The sequence below is a fragment of the Pyrus communis genome, chromosome 1 (assembly GCF_041283825.1).
Source record: "Pyrus communis isolate YQ-2024b chromosome 1, ASM4128382v1, whole genome shotgun sequence".
NCBI classification, from domain to species: Eukaryota; Viridiplantae; Streptophyta; class Magnoliopsida; order Rosales; family Rosaceae; genus Pyrus; species Pyrus communis.
In genome coordinates this window covers 24,335,033-24,356,222 of record NC_142565.1, presented here as the reverse complement: position 1 = coordinate 24,356,222, position 21,190 = coordinate 24,335,033, and the positions used below count along the sequence as shown (strand labels likewise).

The window sequence follows — 21,190 nt, the reverse complement described above, 5'->3', positions numbered from 1 at the left end:
TCATTGATGGGAAAGACATTACTTATGAAATTCCGCATACATTCTTTGAAGGTTAGGTTTTCCTAATGCAAATTTTCCTCATGATGTTCAAGCAAAAACATATATCTAACATGCAATCCATCTATGATGTTCAAATCAATATAAACATGCAAGACTCATTAAATTATGTGAAAACTCTTTGAAAAAAGATGCAACCCTTAAGAGCATGATGTTCGCCTTAATTGTAATTACAATTACTAATCACAAGAAGCCCTCCTCAATTACAGGGTGATGTTCCAACAGAAATTGCATCAAATTACTTGTTTAATTACCCTAATGGTGCCACTTAGTACAACGGTCTAGTGGTATTATTCTTCACTTGTAAGTGACAGGTCTTAGGTTCCATTCTTGTTGAAGGAAAATTTGAATCATATTATTGCTAACCCATTGTGAGGCTTAGCCCATTCCCCACCCCCCTTAGCCCAGATAATATCGTTTGTTCAAAAAAAAAAAAAAAAAAAAAAAATCCCTAATGGTGGCTAATCATTAAGTCAAATAGTTTAAACACAATGATTAATAATTCAAAGTAAGCATGCATCAATTCATAACAAAAAAGAAAATAAACAAGGAATTAGGTACACATTGTCATAATCAAAACCAAGGAAAATATCACTAAAAATAAGTAAAAGATAAACACCTTGTAGCTTGTAGCTTGTAGTTTGGGATTCAGCAGAGCTTCACCAAATTGTCTCAATGTCGCGTAGAGAACGTAAAAGCCTGTTGGGGACTTCTATACAACCCCTTATTCATGATTCTAGCTAAATATGGTTTGCTAAAAACTAGGAAACAAAATAACATACGGATAACTTAGAAATCATAATCCAAATTTAATTGGGAAATTTGTTAATCAGTCACATTTCTGGACCATTACAACTCCAAATTAGGCTCAAAGGGTCCTGTTTTAAATCTTAGGCTGCCCTTTTCAATTTTGTAGAAGAGCCCAACTCTAAAAACCACCATCTTCTAGCCCAAATCCCATAATTAAGCCATGCAACTCAATCTGCCAACACTGCGCGATGGTCCTTAATTAAGCCGCCGTGATCATGTGCCTTGGAATAAAATGGTGAAACTTTGAAACAACCTTCTTGAATGACTAGCGAACCCGCTTCAATTGGAGTTACAAAAAAGTTCCACTAGTTGTTTACTTTATGCCCAAAATAGATTTGCATGTCCTACATTGAAAAATAAATCAAAGTATCAAAATCTAACCAAAGTATAGTAAGAATATGGTAAATATATAATATGAATCTACTCATCATGTATCACAATATGGAATTATAGTGGAGATGGATGAAGAAAAGTTGACCACAACCCTCAGATAAGATGGTGGCCGATGATATGACCAAAAGATTGTTTTAAAGAAAATTCAGAGAAATATATGACTGCCAGTGGGAATCATCTAAATGTTGCAGACCGGGCACGTGGTATAGGCATCATTAGAAAATATTAGGGATGCTTGAAATGAACAATTTGATGTGACTCTATTTGATTGATTGGTTAGATAAAAGATAGAGGAACATTAGTAGGGTATCAGAATTATGACAGATCTTTTTGTATGTAAAATGTGTCTATAAGTATCAAGTTTGAATTTGTATAACATCTTGGCGCATAATGTGTAAAGTTGTTGATAAGGTGTATTGAGGAAAGTCCCTGGATTGGCTTAGAAAGAAGTATTTGATCAAAATTTCAATGCAGATCAAGTTGGAATTGGCTGAAGTCACCATTACCATTAGATACGGATGATATTTTCCTAGTAAAAAGTAATGGGGTAATTTCTCTGTGGTGTTTAGGGGAGGGAAATTCTAAGAGGCTCGAAGCCTATTTCCAGAGGCAATGTTAGCCATTTGCCTATGCGAAGAGCCTCTACTCGGATCAGTGATGTCTGCTAGGGTTGGAGTAATGGTCGATATGATGGGCTCTCCCACAGGGATTATGGTACTTATGTTCCTATAGCCGAAGAAGGGGAACTGAGTTTGAGGGGTTTTCCCACTCAATTTTTCTAAGTTCTTCATGTGCTTTTCGATGTCCATGAAGTTGGAATGGCTCTTAGCCCAAGAAGCCACCTGAGTCTTCCATAAGTTGTCAAGAAAAGTGATAATCTTCATCAAGGGGCTTGTTAATTGGATTCCCATTATATCCGAGCATGGTCGTCATTTCTAGAGGGTTGTTACTCGCTCCAAGGGTGATGGAGGCATCGGGGAGCTAGTTATCCATCCTCAGGGTGGCGGATGCATCAGAGAGCAGATTGTCTCCCATAATGGGGTTAAAGTTTATGTTAATAGAGTTTTCTTCAACAGTCATCCTTGTGGTAGAGTGATTTGGTCTAGAGGAATATGAGTTCACACTCAATGAAAGCACCAATTGTTGGAACCAAATTCGCGTACCACTGTGAGTGGTGGAGACACAAACCAAGTAACCTGTAAAACAAACAACCATGAGCAAGCCTATAATTGGCTAGAGAGGGGGGAAGGAAGGAGAGTGTCAGCAAAAGGCTCTTCGACAATTAAGTTAGTAAGAAAGTATAAGACTTAAGCAATAGGCAAAAGAATTCAAGTATGATGTTACGTTACTAGAGACGAACCCTAGCTAGGTGTATATATACTAGTTGGGAGAGAAACCTTTTTAGGATAGAATCTTTGTTATAAGTCGGGAGAATCCTAGAGGATATCTATAAGTAGATATTGTATCCTCTTTAGGAATGTGATTACTTGTGGTGCATACCAATTCCTAGATTGCAGGAACTCCAGGCTATATAAAGGATCTAGCTGAGTCCATATCAGGTCAGATCTCATGTCTTGCAGAACAAGCATGGTCATTCTCAGTGAAGTCGGTCGAACTTCGCCCCCTGCTCCGAAACAGGATGATGGTGGCACCACTGCTTCGTTAATCTAACTCCGCTTGGAGCAGTTGAGTCCATGAACAAATTTTTGAGATAACTTTATTCTTATCCACTTACTCTGGCTCTGAAAATCATGGTTCCACAGGTAATATTACTCTGATTTGACGTAACTGTTCTATTTTCTTTTTCTCTCGCTATTCATGAGATTCAAATTCAAGATATTTTACTTATAAGTTATGAGTGAACATGAATATGACTAGACTATTTGGTACTACTTTTTTTTACCAAAAATTGCTTCACTTGAAGGTTAAGCAATAAAAGTGTTTGGTAAAAATGCTTATGTTAAAAGTAATGATTTTTAGATAGGAACTTTAATAAAAAAGCAGAGTTGAGTCTTTAATGGATATTTTTAATTCCTGTAATACCCTAATTTTTTTTTTTTTTTTTTTTTTTTTTGAATTGACATTGTTTAACCTTCTATACTCACTTTATTTCTTGGACAACAAAGTGACCACCACTACCTAGTACTACAATCACTAACCTTACATCACTACTACTATAACCACATTATTATACCAACCACCATCGTAATCACCACAACCGCTGCCATCGTTGCTGCCATCCTTTGCAGACGACTTAAATACACGATGGGGTATTGTTAGTGGCAGAGTGGCCTTGCTACCACGATCCACTGAGGTTCAGCCATGCGTCGCTTCGATTCGTCCCTCCCCCTTTTGTCCCACAACCTTTTTAAATTACTCAGGTTTCGAGAGGCAAGGCTATTAGTCAACATTTGGGCACAAAAATTGCAAACACTTTGGCCTATCCAACAATTGTGCAAAGGCGTTTATTGATCTAAAAGTTGGCTACCAAATTCATGTCAGGACTTTAAATTTGCCATGTTTTTTTTCCAAGTCATGTCGGGACTCTAGCTTTGCCATATATTTTGACATATATCATTGCTTTATGTCGACAACAAGAGAGGGTAGCATAGCCCATGCACTTTTCGATGACATGTCAAAAGGTGTTCAAGCCTCGCTTTAAGCATACAACAAGCGAGGCTATGGCTACCTATGCATATTGTCAATGGCATGTCCCAGTGCGTTCAAGAATCATTGTGACATGTCATGAAAACCCAGCAAAACATGTGAACTCCCATTTTTAACGACATTTTCCTTGCACAATATGCTCCCCGTTGTTATAGTTTGCGAGTTTTTAGATGATGAATGGATGCCAATAGTGGATCATCTAAGATTGGGGTCCTAAGTCATGCGAACATACTCGTAATCGGCATAATGTGTGTCATGACATGCCAATGACATGCCAAACCTCGCAAAATTATCATTAGAAAAACCTCACTACTCTATGACTTTTGTGAATTTTTCACTTCGTGTGTAGGGAGCACATTAAGAAAAAGTGAATGAAGTCGAGGATGCCAAAGTCATGTCAAGAACCACTTTACGAACGGTTTTGGTCTATTTATAGTGCTCGAATAGGGAGATCGTTCTTTTTCTGCTTGGGGATTGAAAGCCACAACAAGCCATAATGTATTAGGAATTAGTGGCGGAACTAGGATTATAACTTTGGGTGGTCCTAACTAATGGACATTAGGCGGATCTAGGATAATATTGTTTATTCAAAAAAAAAAAAAAAAAACACACCATTCCTTTGCTAATTAAAATGCGAGGGTGACACAACGTGATTGGACAACAATTAAAATAATGAGAGTTTGTTACGTGGGAAATGGCGAGAAAAGTCTTTCTTCTTCGTTGTAACCAAGGTTCAAGAATAGCGGAGCTATGATGGTTTCTCTCTTCCACCAAATGTCCAGACCGTTGGGTGGTCCTTGAAGGTTCTCATAGGAACTTTTTCGGACATCCGGGTGGTCTCGGGATCACTTGGGTCCAAGAGTGGATCCACCCATCTTTAGGAATCACATGTAATTCTTCCATCCAGAAATTCATGACAGTCTAAGAATGTCATACATTGGTAATTCGTGACAACTTCATATGATCTTCGATGGCCGTTCTGTTTGTTGTGCTAGATTTGTATCGACCTCTCAGATCCTCTGTTTTTTATATATTTCTAAAAATATGCCAACTGGTTGACCCTAAAGGGTAATTTCAGTATTTTGATAAAATTGTGCCAATCCGCTAAGAATTGGAAAAATCTAATAGTACTAGGGCATCTGGGATGTTGAAAGGAGTCCAACGCAATTGACATTGTGCCAATCTGATGTCGTATGGAAAATAAATGTCCTGTAATCATCCAAAAAAATGCTGATTAATGTGCGCAGCCAATTTAAAAGTCAATTTTGGAGCATAAAAAAGTGTTTTTTTTAATTCTTAGTTGCCACCATCATAACCACAGTTGCCACCACTGCCACCACAACCACAAATACAATTGCCACTATCGCTGCACTTATCGCTATTGTTAACTCTATACCCCAACCACCATACCCCACTTTTGTCACCCCATAATACCCTTGCTGCCATCACCATTGCCGCCACTATCACCACCATCACCATCACCACCACCACCATTGCCACTCCTGCCCTCGCCACTGTTGTCATCACCGCCATCTCACTACCATGTCCATTTTTGTTATTATTTTTACAATAAAATTTACCAAATGCTTTTACATTATCTTTTATACCGAGCACTTTTAAAAATACATTTCATCAAATGTTCAACTACTTTATTTTATTTTTCGATTTATGCGTGGGACAAACAACACGCGTCATGTGTGGGTTTTTAATTTTTTTTAGAAAGAATAGAAGGGGAATTTGGCGGCTAGGGTTTTAGAAGAAGTGACCAAGACCGAGCTTTGTCTAATTTTTATTCCTCTTGCTTGCATTCCTCCTCGGGGAGGGCTGAGGAGGCACCTGCACACTTGCTTCAGCTCCAACTCCTGCTTCCATATTTCTGCCCGAAAATACTCAGGTAAACGAAACGAAACCTCTCTCTCCCTCTCGCGATGACACCCAGCGCGAACACCGAAATGAAGAACTGGTGGGGGGTTTCACCATTCATGCATGATGGTTATTATTTTTATGTGCAATTTAGGCTTTCAATTTCATTGATGGATGGTAAATGGACCACATTGTCCCCTAAAAACCCTTTTTCACCTCTTTCTGTCTCGGACTCTGGCTTCTTTGTTCGTCCGTCCGTCCGACTTCAGAGTTTTCCCAAAATAACAAATTTCTGAATTTTTTATTATTTATTTTTTAAATCTTAGAATCTGTCATACGTTGTGTTTGGTAACGAAGACAAAACAGAAGAGAAATCTATTTTTGAATTACCGCAATAAAGAAAAGGAAACCTTGAAAATGGATGGTTTCGATGTTATTTTCTAACCCGGTTTTTGGGGGGACACCCGTTGGGGGGGGGGGGGGGGGGTTAGGGGTTTCTATTTTGTTATGTTATTTGCAGATATATAGTTGCCATTATAACGCATTTTGTAATTTTTTGGTGGTTCCTGATTATATGAATACGAATGATGCTCTAACGCAGTTGCGCCGGAGAATAAAGCACTGCCCCTTCATCATTAATTAATGTAATACCCTTAATCTGAGATATGGAACCTATAGCTTTCAGATAGAGGGATAGGCATAGCGGTTACTTATAGTAAGATGAATATTTTAAAATTTCCTAAATGTAATGCATAGGTAGTAAGTTGCAGAATTTAATCTGTGCCAAGCTCTTAAATGGGTGTGGTTTGGGAGCTAATGAACTGGACTTGGTCAATTGTTTTGGTGATTACCATCTAAGAAATGGTTTGTCAACTGCAGAATCTAAATTGCTAGGAAATGTGGCTTTTCTTTTTCCAAGTTCATGCATTTACACCATAACTGAATCAAGTAATCAGTTGCATCCATATCTTTTTCCATCGGCGGACCATAAGTTTCAGAAGACGGTAGATGAAGGGTTCGCCTAATAAGCTGTCTAGCTTAGCTCTTGTTGAACAGAAATTGATTCATGTTTAGACTTTTAGAATCACACCAATCAACTTCTTTTTCTTAGAAACTTAACTTGTAGTTTAATTGGATTTTTAATTGTTCAAATCATTCTATTGTGCACTGAAGTTGTAGGTGACTGACAAAGCGCAGAGATATTGTACTGGTTTCAGCTAGGAGACACCCAGATGGCACAGTGGGGTACTCGTTACCGAATTGTCTTCCTTGGAAGACATGAAGAAAATAAAACTCAACTTTCATCCAGCATCAGTGAGGAAGAAGTGAAAGCTGTGAAAACTGAACCCCTGGAGATACCAGAGATCAAGAAGAGGAGGCGCCTTAGCCGCAGTGAATTGAAAGAGTTGAAGGAAGCATCACATTATAAGAAGAGGCCAAGTAGTTCTAAGGGTATGACAAAGGAGTGTAATAATGCGATTGAAAGATGGACAGTTGAAAGGTAAAACCCAGATCACCTTTTCGTGGATTACTCTGTTCGTAGGGCGTTTTGATATCACAACAAATTAAGTATATATGCAGGTATAAGCGAGCAGAGCAAGCTATGCTGGAAATTTTGAAGGCTGAAGATGCAACTTTTGGAAACCCAGTTTCCAGGAGAGAATTGAGGATGGCAGCTCGTAAGCGGATTGGTGATACTGGGCTGCTCGATCACTTACTGAAGCATGTTGATGGTAAAGTGGCACCAGGTGGGACCGAGCGGTTTCGGCGGTGGTTCAACACCAGTGGAAGAATGGAGTACTGGTTGGAGAGTGCTGACCTGGCCAACATTCGGCGGGAGGCTAGGGTGCACGATCCTTACTGGATTCCATCATCGACGTCGATGCCAGGTGGTGGCCCCTTGGACGGTTCTGTTTCTGGTGGAGAACTGAAGCTACTCAAGGCAGAAGTAGATAAAATGAAGAGGTATATAGAATCTTTATAAAAAAACTTGTAACTGATATATGTGCTGATAAATAATCTGTCTCTTTTTATTAAAAGTGATATCCAGGAACTGCTTTTATCCCAGAAGCAAGAAAATGACCAAGCCAATCAAGTTGAGTTGAATGTTAAACAATATTTTATCTCCATTACAATTCGATATTAGACTACTGCTGGATGAGACCTCAATCTCAGTGTTTGTCCAACAGGAGAGGCTCGAGGATTTGGCAAAATGGAAAGCTCAGTCTGAGCAAAGCTTGAAAGTGATTTTAGGTTCTTGGAAGGGTATGCAGGTATATAAACAGTAGATTATCATCGCTGATTCAATGTATGTTTCTTTGGAAGATAAAACCGAAAATGGAAATGCCAGTTAATTGTTCTTTCATGTATTGCAAAATGCAATTACTATTGGACAAGAAGAATGTGTTGTGTCTCGTAAGTTTGTGGCAGCTTGGTTGTTATGAAATTTCATATTCTTTTCTTCTCTACAGGACAATTTTGAGGAATTAAAGAAATGGAAAACTAAAGTCGAGCGACAGGTGGTGGAAATAACAAATATTTTGAGTGATATGCAAGGACCAAAGCAAAACACTGTCTCAAAGCCTGAAGAACCTGAGCAATGGGAAGATTGGCTAGAGAGCAGCAACCTTGACAGTTTTCAGGGAAATGAACTTGTGCCATGGTTTGAGAGCACCAACAATCTTGTTAATTCTGAGGAAGAAGTTATAATTCAAGATCCCTATTTAGCCCTACCACTTAGTTCAAAGCATGGTGATAGCTCATCCCAGGGCCTATTTTGCAAACTCAAGGAAGAAATGGCCGAAATGGAGAGGTAACAAATAAAAAGTAAAACCTCAACCATAAAAAATTTGTTATGACTAAGCTGAGATGAGTTGTGATTTTGCTGCTAGAAACAGAGATGTGCGCCAGCTGGTACCGGAGAAGCAAAGGGAATATCAAGCTAATTTGACCCCTGATTCTTCTGCTACTGCAAATTCAAAGTCGGATCTTGACAATCTGGTTGTGTTTCAGGTGACATGATGACAACAGATTAATAGAGGACTTGATATGTTGAGTTTTTACATTTTAAGTTTTCTTAATGATGTAAACAAAGCCTCATTTAAAATCTCCTTGTTGACAGGAAATGTTTCAGGAGCTGTTTAATTGGAAGTCTACAACAGAGCAGAAGCTGAGTGAGATATCAAATTCCATGAATGTCATGAAGCAGAATCCAAAACTATTGACTCCACCAGCCCCTCAGCTACCAGAAGATGGAAATCACTGTATGGAATATCATCCTTGTTTCATGTTTTAGGATGATTCTAGACTAGCAAGTACCTTAGGATTTAGATGTTGTATAGCATTTACAAAGCTGCTGCCTGAAAACACCGTTCCAGCTCCTAAACCAGTGAGACCCGCTTCTAACCTAAATGTTGAGTCGGAACCCCTTCTGAGTATTGATCCTTTAATTTAATACCGACCTTAAGTGAAATGTGGCGCAAATGTTGATATACCGCTGAAGGTAATATATAGGTTAAGACCCTTTTGCTAGGATGCACTTTATCTTTCGATGACATGGCAAATGAAATGATCCACAGCCACAGGTGGACACATATCTATGTCCTGTGTTTAGGTTATGACATTGTGACAACTGATATGAAGCGTATTTACAAGGTTCCACATTTTTTTTTTGTTTTTTTTTTCATGTTACACAAACATTGTTGCATATGTGTTTGGTGGAGACATGTTTAAATGGACCCTCGTCTACATCTACATTTTGTGATGATAATTGATTGATTATTGATGTTACAGTGCTGTTTAAGAAAAGACAATGGATTATCTGTTGATCCAATATCACATATGAGCTAATGATGGATGCAGAAAGAGTTTGTTACTCTTGTACTGTAAGTGAAATCCTAAAGAAGTCACTATAACCATTAGGACGCCAAAGCAAGGATGAATCTTGCCTGCAATATCAAATATAATGATAACAAACTTAAGACCGACCTGGTTGGGTTTGGTTGGCTCCTTCGGCTCGCTGTAATAATGTGCAATACCAGGTCTAGGGTTTAGGGTTTAGGGTTTAGGGTTTAAGGGTTTAGGGTTTAAGGTTTAGGGCTAGTGGGAGTTGACAGAGACAGTTCGGGTTGTGTGTGTGACAATGAACTTATTGTCAATCGTTTTATTACTAGCCTTCAACTTGACCTTGTGCAACTTGACCTTAGTCGGGTTAGTAGACTTGAGAGATTTGATTTGATTTAGGGCTGGTTTGGTATTGCTGTGTTTTGAAAAAAAAGCTGATTTTGCTGTGCTGTGAGAATAAGCAGCTGTGAAATAAAGCAGTAGAGTGTTTGGTAAACTTTTTTGTAAAAGTGCTTTTGAAAAAAAAAAGGCAGTATTATAGTGTTTGGTAAATTTTTATGTAAAACAGATGTGAAAAAAAGCCGGTTTTTCAAAGCTGGGTTTTGCAGCTTCTTGTTGTTGGCTTTTTTTTTCACCCAAAACTATGAAACAAAGCTGAAGCTGAATGTTTACCAAACACAAAAACAGTTCCCAGCTTTTTTAAGAATCACGTCAGTACCAAACCAGGCCTTAATTTGATATGATTTGATTGTTTCTAGTGGCATATATAATATCCTGTTTTTATAGAGCTAATTGGTTAATTAATTAATATGCTTGGACGCCACGTAATGTTGTAGAGTTGATAGCGTGAGTACCAAACCACCTAGAAATATTGTAATCTCAACTGGTCCCCAGTCCTAGCTGTGAATATTACCTTAAGCCCCACAAGGCAGAAGCACTCATCTTCTCAGAAAACCAATCACGTCTCACATACAAGCCAAAAATATATATCTTAGTACATAATATTTTACTTCGAATTACGGAATTCTCTTCGAACAAAATTGGTTGAAATTGTATTACTGACCACCGCCAAGGGTTTAGGGTTTAAAATTTAGGGAGGGATAACCCTAACTCCAACTCCAACTACTGCTTCTAAATTCCATCGACTCCGATTCCGATAGTATTATGTTCCCTCCCTAATTATGATGATATATACCATTCATTCATTCATTTCATTTAATATGGCAGCCCTTTCCTTTATTTTAAGAATCAAGGGGAGATGAAGGAGTAAGGGAGAAGTAATCCTACCTAGGACTAATAAACTTCTGGTTTGATGCAATGGTACATTGCCTGCCTACCTTCCATTCCACTACTTCATATTAATACCGACATTTAATTCTCTTTTCTTCCTATTTACTATTTTCTACTTTCCCTCCAAATTTATTCTATCCTTCTTAACTTCATATTACATATATATGTGTATATATGTGTGTATATATATATATATATACGGGGTCCAGACCAAGCTAAGCTAGGGTACATCCATCCTCTTATAAGTTATACTTGTTTGAATATGCATACAAGAAGTAGGAAAAACGTGAGAGTGGAAGAATTGTCGTTGCCTTTGGGAGAATGTATGTCCACTTTTAACCTAGAGAAAGCAGTATGCAACCATGGCTTCTTCATGATGGCTCCAAACCGATGGATTCCGTCCTCAAAAACACTCGAACGCCCGCTAAGACTTGCAGACTCTGCCACATGCATCACCGTTTCAATCCAACATCCCCCCAACCACACCTCTCTCCTTATTCAAGTCTATGATCACATTCATAACCTCTCATTTGCAGATAAGGATGCTATACTGCAACAAGTGCGTCGAATGCTAAGGATATCGGAGAAAGATGAAAGGGCCGTAAGGGAGTATCACGAAGTGCATCTGGAAGCGAAGGAGAAGGGCTATGGTCGAGTTTTCCGGTCCCCTACTCTTTTTGAAGACCTTGTCAAGTGTATTCTCCTCTGTAACACCAAGTAATATTAATCCACTACTACATATATTCTCATAATATATACTATGATCATGTAGGGTTTAGGGTTTGAGAGTTTTGAGTTTGTTTTTGCAAGTTTTGAGTTTGTTTTCGCAAGTTTTTGAATTTGTTTTTTGAGTTTTGAGTTTATTAACTTTTAACTACAATACTTAACTTTTTTCCCTCGTCAATCTACCAGATCCACCTCCCTTAAAGTGTAATAACACATGGAGAGTCACTAACAAAAAATAATTTTTTTTTCCACTTATATTATAACGCATGATCTACCAACTCGTATTACAGGCACATAAAGAAATCTCTCCACTCTTCCAATCCGACATATTTTACTGAACTAATTTGTTTTATTTTAATACAATGACTATAACTACAGTAGAGTTACTATAATAATTTTGTTCAAACTTGTCATTCAGACAAGAGGGAAACTTAAAAACACTTTTGCAAAAGAATACACACACACACACACATATATATGCGCGCGTGTGTATTTCAAAGTCTGTGGTGTTGGAGTGAAATTTTATACGTGATTTTGACTAATTTTTTCAATCCCCAATTGGCAATATGTGCGCAGGTGGTCAAATACATTACAAATGGCTCGATCCCTTTGTGAGCTTCACTCTCAAGTATGCAATAACAATAATGCTCCGGCAAAGCAAAAGCAGCCAATCAACCTAAAGAGAAAGCGAGAAATGTTAACTAACACGTGGTCGGCATGCAAACTTAACCATCAATTCAGTGACGATGGATCTTCATTTGGGAACTTTCCAAGCGCACAAGAACTTGCAGAAGTTGATCTGGATACTTTACAAAACTGCAGTACTAGCGTTCTTGGCTACAGAGCAAACACCATTCTGAAACTTGCCAAGATCATGCGACTTGATGCTGAACTAGGGTTTCAAGAATCCCTTGACATTGGCGTCGACGACTTGTTTCAGAAGTTAAAGGAAATCAAAGGGTTTGGTTCGTTTTCATGCGCCAATGCACTCATGTGCATGGGATATTATCATAAAGTGCCAACAGATACTGAAACTATAAGGCACCTACAGCAGGCTAGTTACTTACATATATATACTCTTGCGGTAGCTGGCCATCCCGTTAGTTACCTCTTTTTTCCTTTTATTTTAATTTAACGAATCGTTCTTTTTTTCAGGTTCATGGGAGGAAGGATTGTGACAAAACAAGCGCCGGAAAAGATGTGGAAGAAATTTATGGCAAGTATGCACCGTTCCAGTGCCTGGCATATTTGTAAGTGTATGCATAAACCATAAATATAGATATAATGTAGCATACAAGATGCTTAATTAGGCTGTCTAATTGTGAATGTTGACTATTAAGTATGTAAAAACCCAAATTTTTATGTTACTTATTACTATTTGATTAATTGGTTTTATTATTATTTTATTTTATAATTGGTTATTTTGGGTTTATTATGATTTTTTATTTATTTGTTTTGTTATTGGTTTGTTTAAGTTAATAAAAGAAGATAAAATAAGCTTTCGTCGTGAGTGGTTTATGTAATGTGTCTTAAAAATGTTCTTATTTTCCAATAAATTTAAAACCCCGCGATTTGGTTTTTCAGGTCGGAGCTTTTGGATTCATACGAAGGCAAATTTGGGAAGCTGAGTGAATTGCCTGCCTCTAGCTATCATATAATCAGTGGCAGGCTTGAGAGAAAGGGGGAACAGAAGACCATGATGAATTAATGATTATTTCTCATATGAATGTCTAGTTCAATAATAATCTTTCAGTGTTGTTGAATTATGATACTCACAGAAATTCATGAAACGACGTTTTATTCATCTTCTTGGTTTTTATTTCTTTCAACACTTCGTCCAAATTTACAAAATTTCTCACATGCTTTTGTAATGCATTTATAATATCTCCTATTTAACATTTTGTCATCATAACGAAATGAAATGGTTGAGTCCGCAGTGTATTGCACATAACCAACAGCGTCAATCTAAACCAATTACAAATATTTAGAACAAATTAAGAGAAAGACCTAAGAGGGTGGTGTAAGCTTATTGAGAGCCGCACACTTGTTTAGCACGTGCATGAGGGATTGAGATCATAAGAGTTTATGTATGACAATACTTGTTAGTTATTAAGGAATGTATAAAGACTAAAATATAACCTAAAGAAGTCTTGGTGCAATTGGTGTTAACCATTCTGATATGGATGCTTTGGATATTAGTGATAAGGGTTATCAAAGTTGATGACTTTGAGAAGGATTACATGATGGGAAGTATCCTTGGCAAAGGCCACTATTTACATTATAAATAAAGGGTCTCTGCTCTCACAAATACACGCAAATAGAAAGATCAAGCCCCATTGATTGATAGTGCATACATGTAGTGTTGAGAGGAGAAAAACCCCTATTTTCTGCAGCAATGACTTCGCAAGGTCAGTGATTAATTGGATATGTTGAGTTCTTTCGTTTCCGCTCTATTTAAACTTACAGGTGGTGGCTTGGCGGCCAAACTTTACAGTAACACCGCTCTCACAGCAATCGACGCCAAGTGAGCCACTCGATTCCTAGGCTGTAGACCATTGCCATCTATCCTCCCTCAAGTAAGTGTTGGATTTATTCCGATGTAAATCAACCTTAAATGGTCTACAACACATAATAGGAATTTAATATTGGAGATTAATGTAGATATTGTGATTTGATTTCCTAAAGATATCAATCTTATATTAGGTGTCTTGTAATACAAGTAAGATTGATGGAGTCCTTGATTTTATGTGATTATGATACCCAACTGATAGGCTAAAAAAAATGGGATTTGGGATTCCTTTATGGACAGAACCTTAATATCTTAGCCAGTATAAATACTAAGGTCCTTGCAAACCTTAGACACTACAAACGCTTCCCATAAAGTAGTTGTATCAGGCTAGGTGCTTTGTAGAAGATTTTGGTGTTGCCACTATTGAAGTTTGAATGTCTATTTCTCATTATTATGAAACAAGATACAAGGAAAGCTCATATATATGAGCGGAAGAAAAGGGAGAAAACAGAAGCAGAAATCAAGGGACAACACTTCCTTGATTTATGCTTTACCAACAACTAAAGGTAAGGACAATCAGCTAGCAACTAAAGCAAGGTAGAAATCCCTTGAATTAGTGAGAATGACAACTATGACAGCCATACACAACCATGACAACCATACTTAGTTGTTAGACTGCAATGCACCATACATACACCTATGCCTGCCGACTAGGGTTTGGGATTTAACTTAGACTAACCCTAGAACTTCTTCAAATACTCCCCCTCAAGCTGGATCAAAGGGATTAATTGATCCGAGCTTGGATAGGAGGTGATGAAAAGTGGTAAATGACAGTCCTTTGGTGAAGATATCTGCAAGCTGATCATGACTGCGAACGAAGTGTGTAGCAATCAACTTGGACTGCACTTGATTCCGAACATAGTGACAGTCAACTTCAATGTGTTTAGTTCGCTCATGGAAGACAGGATTTGATGCGATGTGCATTGCTGCTTGATTGTCACAATGAAGAGACATAGATTGCGGATGAGGAAACCCTAGGTCCAAGAGTAGAGTTTTGAGCCAAGTAAGTTCACATGCCGTTGATGCTATAGCACGATATTCCGCTTCTGCACTTGAGCGCGCAACCACACTTTGTTTTTTGCTCTTCCAGGTGACAAGGTTACCCCCTACGAATGTGCAAAAACCAGTGATAGACTTGCGATCGAGAGAGTTCCCTGCCCAATCTGCATCTGTATATCTTGAGATCTGAGTATGACCATTATTGCGCATGAGGATCCCTCTACCAATGGAACCCTTCAGATAGCGAAGCGCACGGTGAACAATCTTCATGTGATTTGTGTTTGGAGCATGCATGAACTGACTAACAAGGCTCACAGCATATGCTATATCAGGACGAGTGATAGTTAGGTAAATGAGCTTGCCAACCAGTCGCTGATAATACTCTATATTAGGAATGAGATCACCATGAAACTGCAGCTTCAAGTTGCTATTCAAGGGTGTTCGAGCAGGTTTACAATCTGTCATGTTTGCCTCATGAAGAAGATCAATGATGTACTTGCGCTGATTTAGAAAACAGCCCTTGTGGGAATGTGCCATCTCGATTCCTAAGAAATATTTAAGAGTGCCGAGATCTTTGATAGCAAATTTGTGACTGAGATATTGCTTAAGAGCACTAATCTCAGAAACATTATCACCTGTAACAATTAGGTCATCGACATAAATAAGCACAACAAGTTTACCAGATGTGCCCGATCGCACAAATAGAGAGGAATCTGCATTGCTCCGAGAGAAACCAACTCCCTCTAGGACATGACTGAGCTTGGCATACCATGCTCGGGAACTTTGCTTGAGTCCATAAATGGATTTATGAAGTCTGCACACCAAGTCTGGATTGTTTGATTGAGGATGACCCAGAGGGATTTTCATGAAAACTTCTTCTTTTAGTTCCCCATGTAAAAAAGCATTTTTAACATCCATTTGGAAGAGAGGCCATGCATTGTTAATGGCAACAGATAAGAGCACCCTCACTGTATTCATCTTTGCCACAGGTGCAAAGGTCTCTTTGTAATCCACTCCATAAGTCTGAGTAAATCCACGAGCAACCAATCGAGCCTTGTGTCTTTCAATCGTGCCATCTGAATGAAACTTGATCTTGTACACCCAACGACTTCCTACAACCTTCTTTCCCTTAGGAAGCTTTATGATGGTCCAGGTGTTGTTCTCGTGAAGAGCTTGAAGCTCTTCTGCCATAGCAGCTCTCCATTCGCTATGTAATTTAGCTTCTTGAAAGCTTTGAGGTTCATAGGTCTCAGTAACTATATTAAGGAATGCAGCAAATGAAGGTGACACTTTGCTGTAATCAATAACAGAAGTCAAGGGGTGCCTGACATTATAAGTTACATAATCATTTAACTTGGATGGGAGTCTCCTTTCACGGGAAGGATTTCGGCGAACTATAGAAGGTTGAGCCACTGGTAGTTGAGCAGTCTCTTGGTTGGAAGGACTTCTTGAGGGTTCAGATGAGATAAGTTCACCAGGGGCCATTGGCTGAGAATGGACCTCATCCAGTGTTTGACCCCTTAAGACATCTGTTGCGTCTTCTTCACATGGATATGGCATTGGAAACAAGTCAAGCATTTTCTCCCCCTCTTGAGAGTAGTCCAGAGGTTGGGTGAAGTAAGGCATTGGTTCCTCAAATCTTACATCTCTTGAAACAACCATCTTCCTAGTTGTGGGATTGTAACATTTGTAACCCTTTTGAGTAGAAGAGTAGCCTAAGAAAACACATTTTGCAGCCCGTGGTTCTAGCTTGTCATGTTTCTGTGCTTGAATGTGAACAAAGCATGTACATCCGAACACCCGTAAGTGTGACAAATCTATCTGTCTGCCTTTCAGAATCTCATAGGGTGATTTAAAATTCAAAAACTTACTGGGCAATCTATTGATAAGATATGCAGTAGTAAGGACACTTTGAGACCAAAATTTTTTTGGCATGTTCGAGTGAAACATCAGTGCCCTAGTTTTTTCAAGCAGGTCTCTATTCTTCCTTTCTGCTACCCCATTTTGTTGGGGTGTTCCAACACAACTGGTTTGATGTAATATGCCATGTGTGCTTAGATAATGAGACATATTATGGGACATATATTCGGAGCCATTATCTGATCGTAAGACATGAATATTTGAGGCAAATTGAGTGTTTACAAGTCTATGAAAATCTTGAAAAACTTCCAGCACTTCACTTTTAAATTTCAAAAGATATAACCAAGTTATCCTTGTGAAATCATCCACGAAGGTTACAAAGTATTTGTATCCATCAAATGACTCTAAAACTGGTCCCCAAACATCGGAATGCACGATTTCAAAAGGATTACTAGCCCTAGATAGGTAGGATGTGAAAGGTAATCTAGTGAATTTAGAAAAATGACACACATCACAAGAACTTGTAACCTTGCACAGGTTTGGAAACAAAAAAGATAGGACTTTATCAGAAGGATGTGCAAGGCGTCGATGCCAAAGTTGTTGTTCTTGAATCAGACTTGAGGTGACTTGAAAAGCCTTGGGAGTTTGTACATGCTTGGAAAGGTAGTAAAGGCCGTTTAGAAAAAAACCTTCACCAATCGTCTTCTTGGTGGTGATGTCTTGAAAAATCACAATTTTTGGAGAAAAGATGGCAGTACAGTTTAGTGAGTTTGTGATTTTTTCAACAGATAAAAGCTGAAAAGGGAATGAAGGAACATAGAGGGCCTCTGACTCGGCATTACTAGAGATCAAATGTATTTTTCCTTTCCCTACAACCATGGCACCCTTGCCATTAGCAACTGACACTTGGGATGGACATGAAAGTTTTTTAAAATCATACAGATTTGTGGCCTTGTTGGTCATATGATTAGTGGCTCCTGAATCTATAATCCAATAATCATGCATATTACCTATTTTAAGAGCAGTTGAGAAGGATCGCAAGATACATGGAATATCTTGTTGTGTCATACCTTCTTTCCCAGCCAAAAAACCAGCAAGCTGTCCAAGTAGACCAGCTGGTTTGTTGTCAACCTGACTGGTTGATCCTTTCATTCTCCCCACAACCTTGTTTCTTATGAAGGAAGGCAGCAAATTCATTTATCAGCATGCCCGGATTAGATGTGAACATCTGTACTTCCTCGGAATGAGAAGTCATGGTATTGTTTGCCTTGGGTGATGGGTTGTGTGCTCCTCTAGTGAAGCTCTTGTTGCTGTCCCTCGAGTGCTTGGGCCTTAGTTCAGGATGGAGAATCCAGCAATGGTCCCGTGTATGTCCACCAGTATCACAATAGCTACACTTCACAGTAGGTTTCTTTCCTTTATATCTTCTCTCTTCACTAGCCCTGTGGTTTGAGAAATATACCCTAGATTCTGGTATATTTGACTTTAATTCCACAGTCATGATTTTTCTGTGAGTTTCTTCCCTTTGGATAGTGGCACACACACTTGAGAAGGAAGGAAGTTCAGGATTCATGAGAACATGACTCCTGAGATCTTCGTATTCAGAGCTCAAACTTGCTAGAAGCTGAAAGATTTTATCTTCCTTAGCTCTCTTAATCAACACGGCAGCATCAATGTGAAGGAAAATTTATGTCCTAGCTAAGAACATGTAAAGAACATTTGAATACATAGGCAAACTATTAACAAATTAAAGTAGGCATGCATCCAAAAACAATTCATAAAACCCATGACTTTCAAAGCCTAGTATATGGTGAACCATAAGACTCTTTAACAATATTAAAGAGAATAAGAATTTAGAGATTCTTTACCCTTGAAGCTCATCCTTGATTGCACAAGGGATTCACCCAAGTGGAGGGCCTTCAAGTCACCTCCTTGCTCCTTGGATCTTCCTTGTGAATTTCCTCCCTTTTAGTGCTTCTTTTCTTCTTTGAGGATTTGAGGATTTGTTCTCCAAAACACCAAAGGTTTGGTGTCTCTAAGTCTCCACACCAAAGATGTAGTGTGAAGATGAAATGGATGACTTAGGGAAGAATAGATTGCTAGATGTTCCTCCCCTAAGTGGCCGGCCTCTATGTAGAAAATGAGAGAATATGTTTCACCCAAATTCAATTAGAAAACCCTAATGTGAAACAAAGCTATAATGTTGATTTTATACTTCATTTCATGTGAGTGGCAAACTTGTAATTAATACAAGTTTGCTACCCCTCACCCTTATGGCCGGCCATATGTTGTTATTGGGCTTAATTGCCCATTTTGTTTTAGTTGTCATACAACTTAAACATAATGGGCCTTGTGGACCAAAACGTTTTTGTGCCCCGAAGCCCAAAACTAACTTAAACGCCCAATACGAACGTTTCGTATAATTAATTAACTATTTAATTAATCTTGACCATTCTTCAAATAAACCATTTAATTGCTTATCCATTTCATATAATTTCTTCACTTATATCCTTACTCGGTGTACGATCCATTAGGTTCCAATTAGCGAGGTAGTGGGCGATGTTACTCTTAACGATCGATTGTGAATTGAAACCACATTTCAATTCTCCCTTAAAATTAGTGTTTGCTAATCTTTAGGGCTTCCACAAACCATGGGTGACGCCTAGCAGCATGTCATGGTTACCCAAGCTAAGTAGAAGTGGTTGGAGAACCTATCCAGTTACAACTACAATGCAATACGGTCCTTCTCTAATACAATACTCTTAATCACATTGTTTAAGTGATAGTTTGTTTCATGTCTACTATCCAATGTGATACTTCTCTATATGATTCAATTGAATAAGATTTGGAACAAGCTTCCTTAGTCATATTCATATGCTTTGGCCAAAGACTCTCGAATCATATCTTAGAGTATTCTCCTTCCACCATGGAAGGTTAGAGATCCCTTGTTGTGCATTCATATGCCTACATGACTAGATAGCTTGACCCCAACAATGTCGTGGACACTCCAATGGAATGCCGTTGACATAATCAAAGATCAAGGACCTAACCATTAGACATCAATGATGCCTCAGGTCAAAGGACTACTTTGCATATTGCAACTATCGAGTTCTCACATGACATGTATGTTCGAACTCTCGTTTGATCGTTGTTCAGTGTACTCGATTACTCTTTCGAGCACCTATGTGTTTGCCTTAGTGTCCAACACCAAATGACTTGAGACTAGTTCATACTCACGCTTGAGTCGACATAACACATACTAACCTTAGCGGATTGTCAATGCCCAATTGGCAATCCTATGGCTAGGAACGTTTTAGGAATGAACATAAGAGAAAGGTCTCGTTAATTTAACTAACTTAAATCACTTGTCTCTTAGATCAAATACATTCCTTGGATTCCCTTATTGCTTAAACACAAGATACTATAAATAGTGATTAACAATAAGCTTTGCCCTCTATTAAACATATAAAAGTTTAACACAATAAGTATTCCAAAAAGCTATTACATCAAATGAGTGGCTTTGTGGGCATACTTCCAACACAATGGTGTGTGGCCGATAAACATTCAACTCGTTCCACATGGTGGTCAACTTGCCAAGATGATGCACAAATGAGTTCCCTTCCTGTTGTAGACTAGCAATATCCTTCTTTAGCTGAAACACTCGAGCTGCGTTATTCTGATTCCCATACATCTCTTTGAGGTTTTTCCAGAGAACGTACGAAGATTCCACATAACTGAAGATTTCTGCAATTTTTTGATCCATAGAATTAAGCAGCCATGACATGACCAGCTGGTCCTTGCACAACCAATCATTGTAACCTGATGAGGACACATTAGGCGCTGGAATCGCGCCATTAACATAACCAAGCTTCGATCGTCCTCCTAACGCAAGTGTGACAGCCCTCTCCCACGGGAGATAGTTGAACTCATTTAGTAGGACCGAACTGAGACGTTGATTTGGATTAATATCAACGTCTAGATGAGATGAAGAAGACGCAGCATGCGAGTTTACTTCTTCGCCTTGCACGGAGCTCCCTTCAGCCATGATAGAGAAGAAGGAGAAACAGGAAGACGGTACTCAGAAGCAGATTGATAGAGATCACTGCTCTGATA

The 21,190-nt window shown here is 38.6% G+C and overlaps 3 protein-coding genes across 7 annotated transcripts; 2 read left to right on the top strand and 1 right to left on the bottom strand.

The window, feature by feature from the left end:
- Positions 1-5,648: 5,648 nt before the first annotated feature.
- On the top strand, positions 5,649-9,461 carry LOC148699415 (protein DYAD-like). 5 transcript variants are annotated; one of them, XM_088700004.1, is made up of 8 exons: positions 5,649-5,821; positions 6,964-7,291; positions 7,372-7,755; positions 7,831-7,885; positions 7,980-8,063; positions 8,262-8,602; positions 8,688-8,802; positions 8,912-9,461. In XM_088700004.1, exons 2-8 carry the CDS (start codon positions 7,023-7,025, stop codon positions 9,083-9,085), a joined length of 1,422 nt encoding a protein of 473 aa, XP_088556130.1. In that variant the 5' UTR covers positions 5,649-5,821; positions 6,964-7,022; the 3' UTR covers positions 9,086-9,461. The 5 variants fall into 5 exon arrangements, with proteins under 5 accessions (XP_088556130.1, XP_088556123.1, XP_088556131.1 ...); XM_088699997.1 differs by having other exon boundaries at positions 5,674-5,821; positions 8,682-8,802; XM_088700005.1 differs by having other exon boundaries at positions 5,681-5,821; positions 7,008-7,291.
- A 1,486-nt stretch (positions 9,462-10,947) lies between these two features.
- On the top strand, positions 10,948-13,453 carry LOC148699414 (uncharacterized). Its single transcript, XM_088699992.1, has 4 exons — positions 10,948-11,640; positions 12,226-12,733; positions 12,805-12,899; positions 13,234-13,453. Exons 1-4 carry the CDS (start codon positions 11,186-11,188, stop codon positions 13,355-13,357), a joined length of 1,182 nt encoding a protein of 393 aa, XP_088556118.1. The 5' UTR covers positions 10,948-11,185; the 3' UTR covers positions 13,358-13,453.
- A 4,750-nt stretch (positions 13,454-18,203) lies between these two features.
- Positions 18,204-21,122, bottom strand: LOC148699413 (uncharacterized). The gene is made up of 2 exons (XM_088699618.1): positions 20,610-21,122; positions 18,204-18,728 (listed from the first exon to the last, which is right to left on the bottom strand). Exons 1-2 carry the CDS (start codon positions 21,120-21,122, stop codon positions 18,204-18,206), a joined length of 1,038 nt encoding a protein of 345 aa, XP_088555744.1.
- Between the last annotated feature and the right edge of the window lie 68 nt (positions 21,123-21,190).

What these genes read in the sequence shown, in the direction of transcription:
- LOC148699415 (XM_088699997.1), top strand. Translation starts at nt 7,023, where the DNA reads ATGGCACAGTGGGGTACTCGTTACCGAATTGTCTTCCTTGGAAGACAT. An exon ending in GAAATGGCCGAAATGGAGAG is followed by an intron (nt 8,603 to 8,681) that starts GTAACAAATAAA and finishes TTTTGCTGCTAG; the next exon opens with AAACAGAGATGTGCGCCAGC. An exon ending in ACAATCTGGTTGTGTTTCAG is followed by an intron (nt 8,803 to 8,911) that starts GTGACATGATGA and finishes CCTTGTTGACAG; the next exon opens with GAAATGTTTCAGGAGCTGTT.
- LOC148699414 (XM_088699992.1), top strand. Translation starts at nt 11,186, where the DNA reads ATGCATACAAGAAGTAGGAAAAACGTGAGAGTGGAAGAATTGTCGTTG. An exon ending in ATTCTCCTCTGTAACACCAA is followed by an intron (nt 11,641 to 12,225) that starts GTAATATTAATC and finishes ATATGTGCGCAG; the next exon opens with GTGGTCAAATACATTACAAA. An exon ending in TACATATATATACTCTTGCG is followed by an intron (nt 12,734 to 12,804) that starts GTAGCTGGCCAT and finishes TCTTTTTTTCAG; the next exon opens with GTTCATGGGAGGAAGGATTG.
- LOC148699413 (XM_088699618.1), bottom strand. Translation starts at nt 21,122, where the DNA reads ATGGCTGAAGGGAGCTCCGTGCAAGGCGAAGAAGTAAACTCGCATGCT. An exon ending in CACACACCATTGTGTTGGAA is followed by an intron (nt 18,729 to 20,609) that starts GTATGCCCACAA and finishes GTGTTGATTAAG; the next exon opens with AGAGCTAAGGAAGATAAAAT.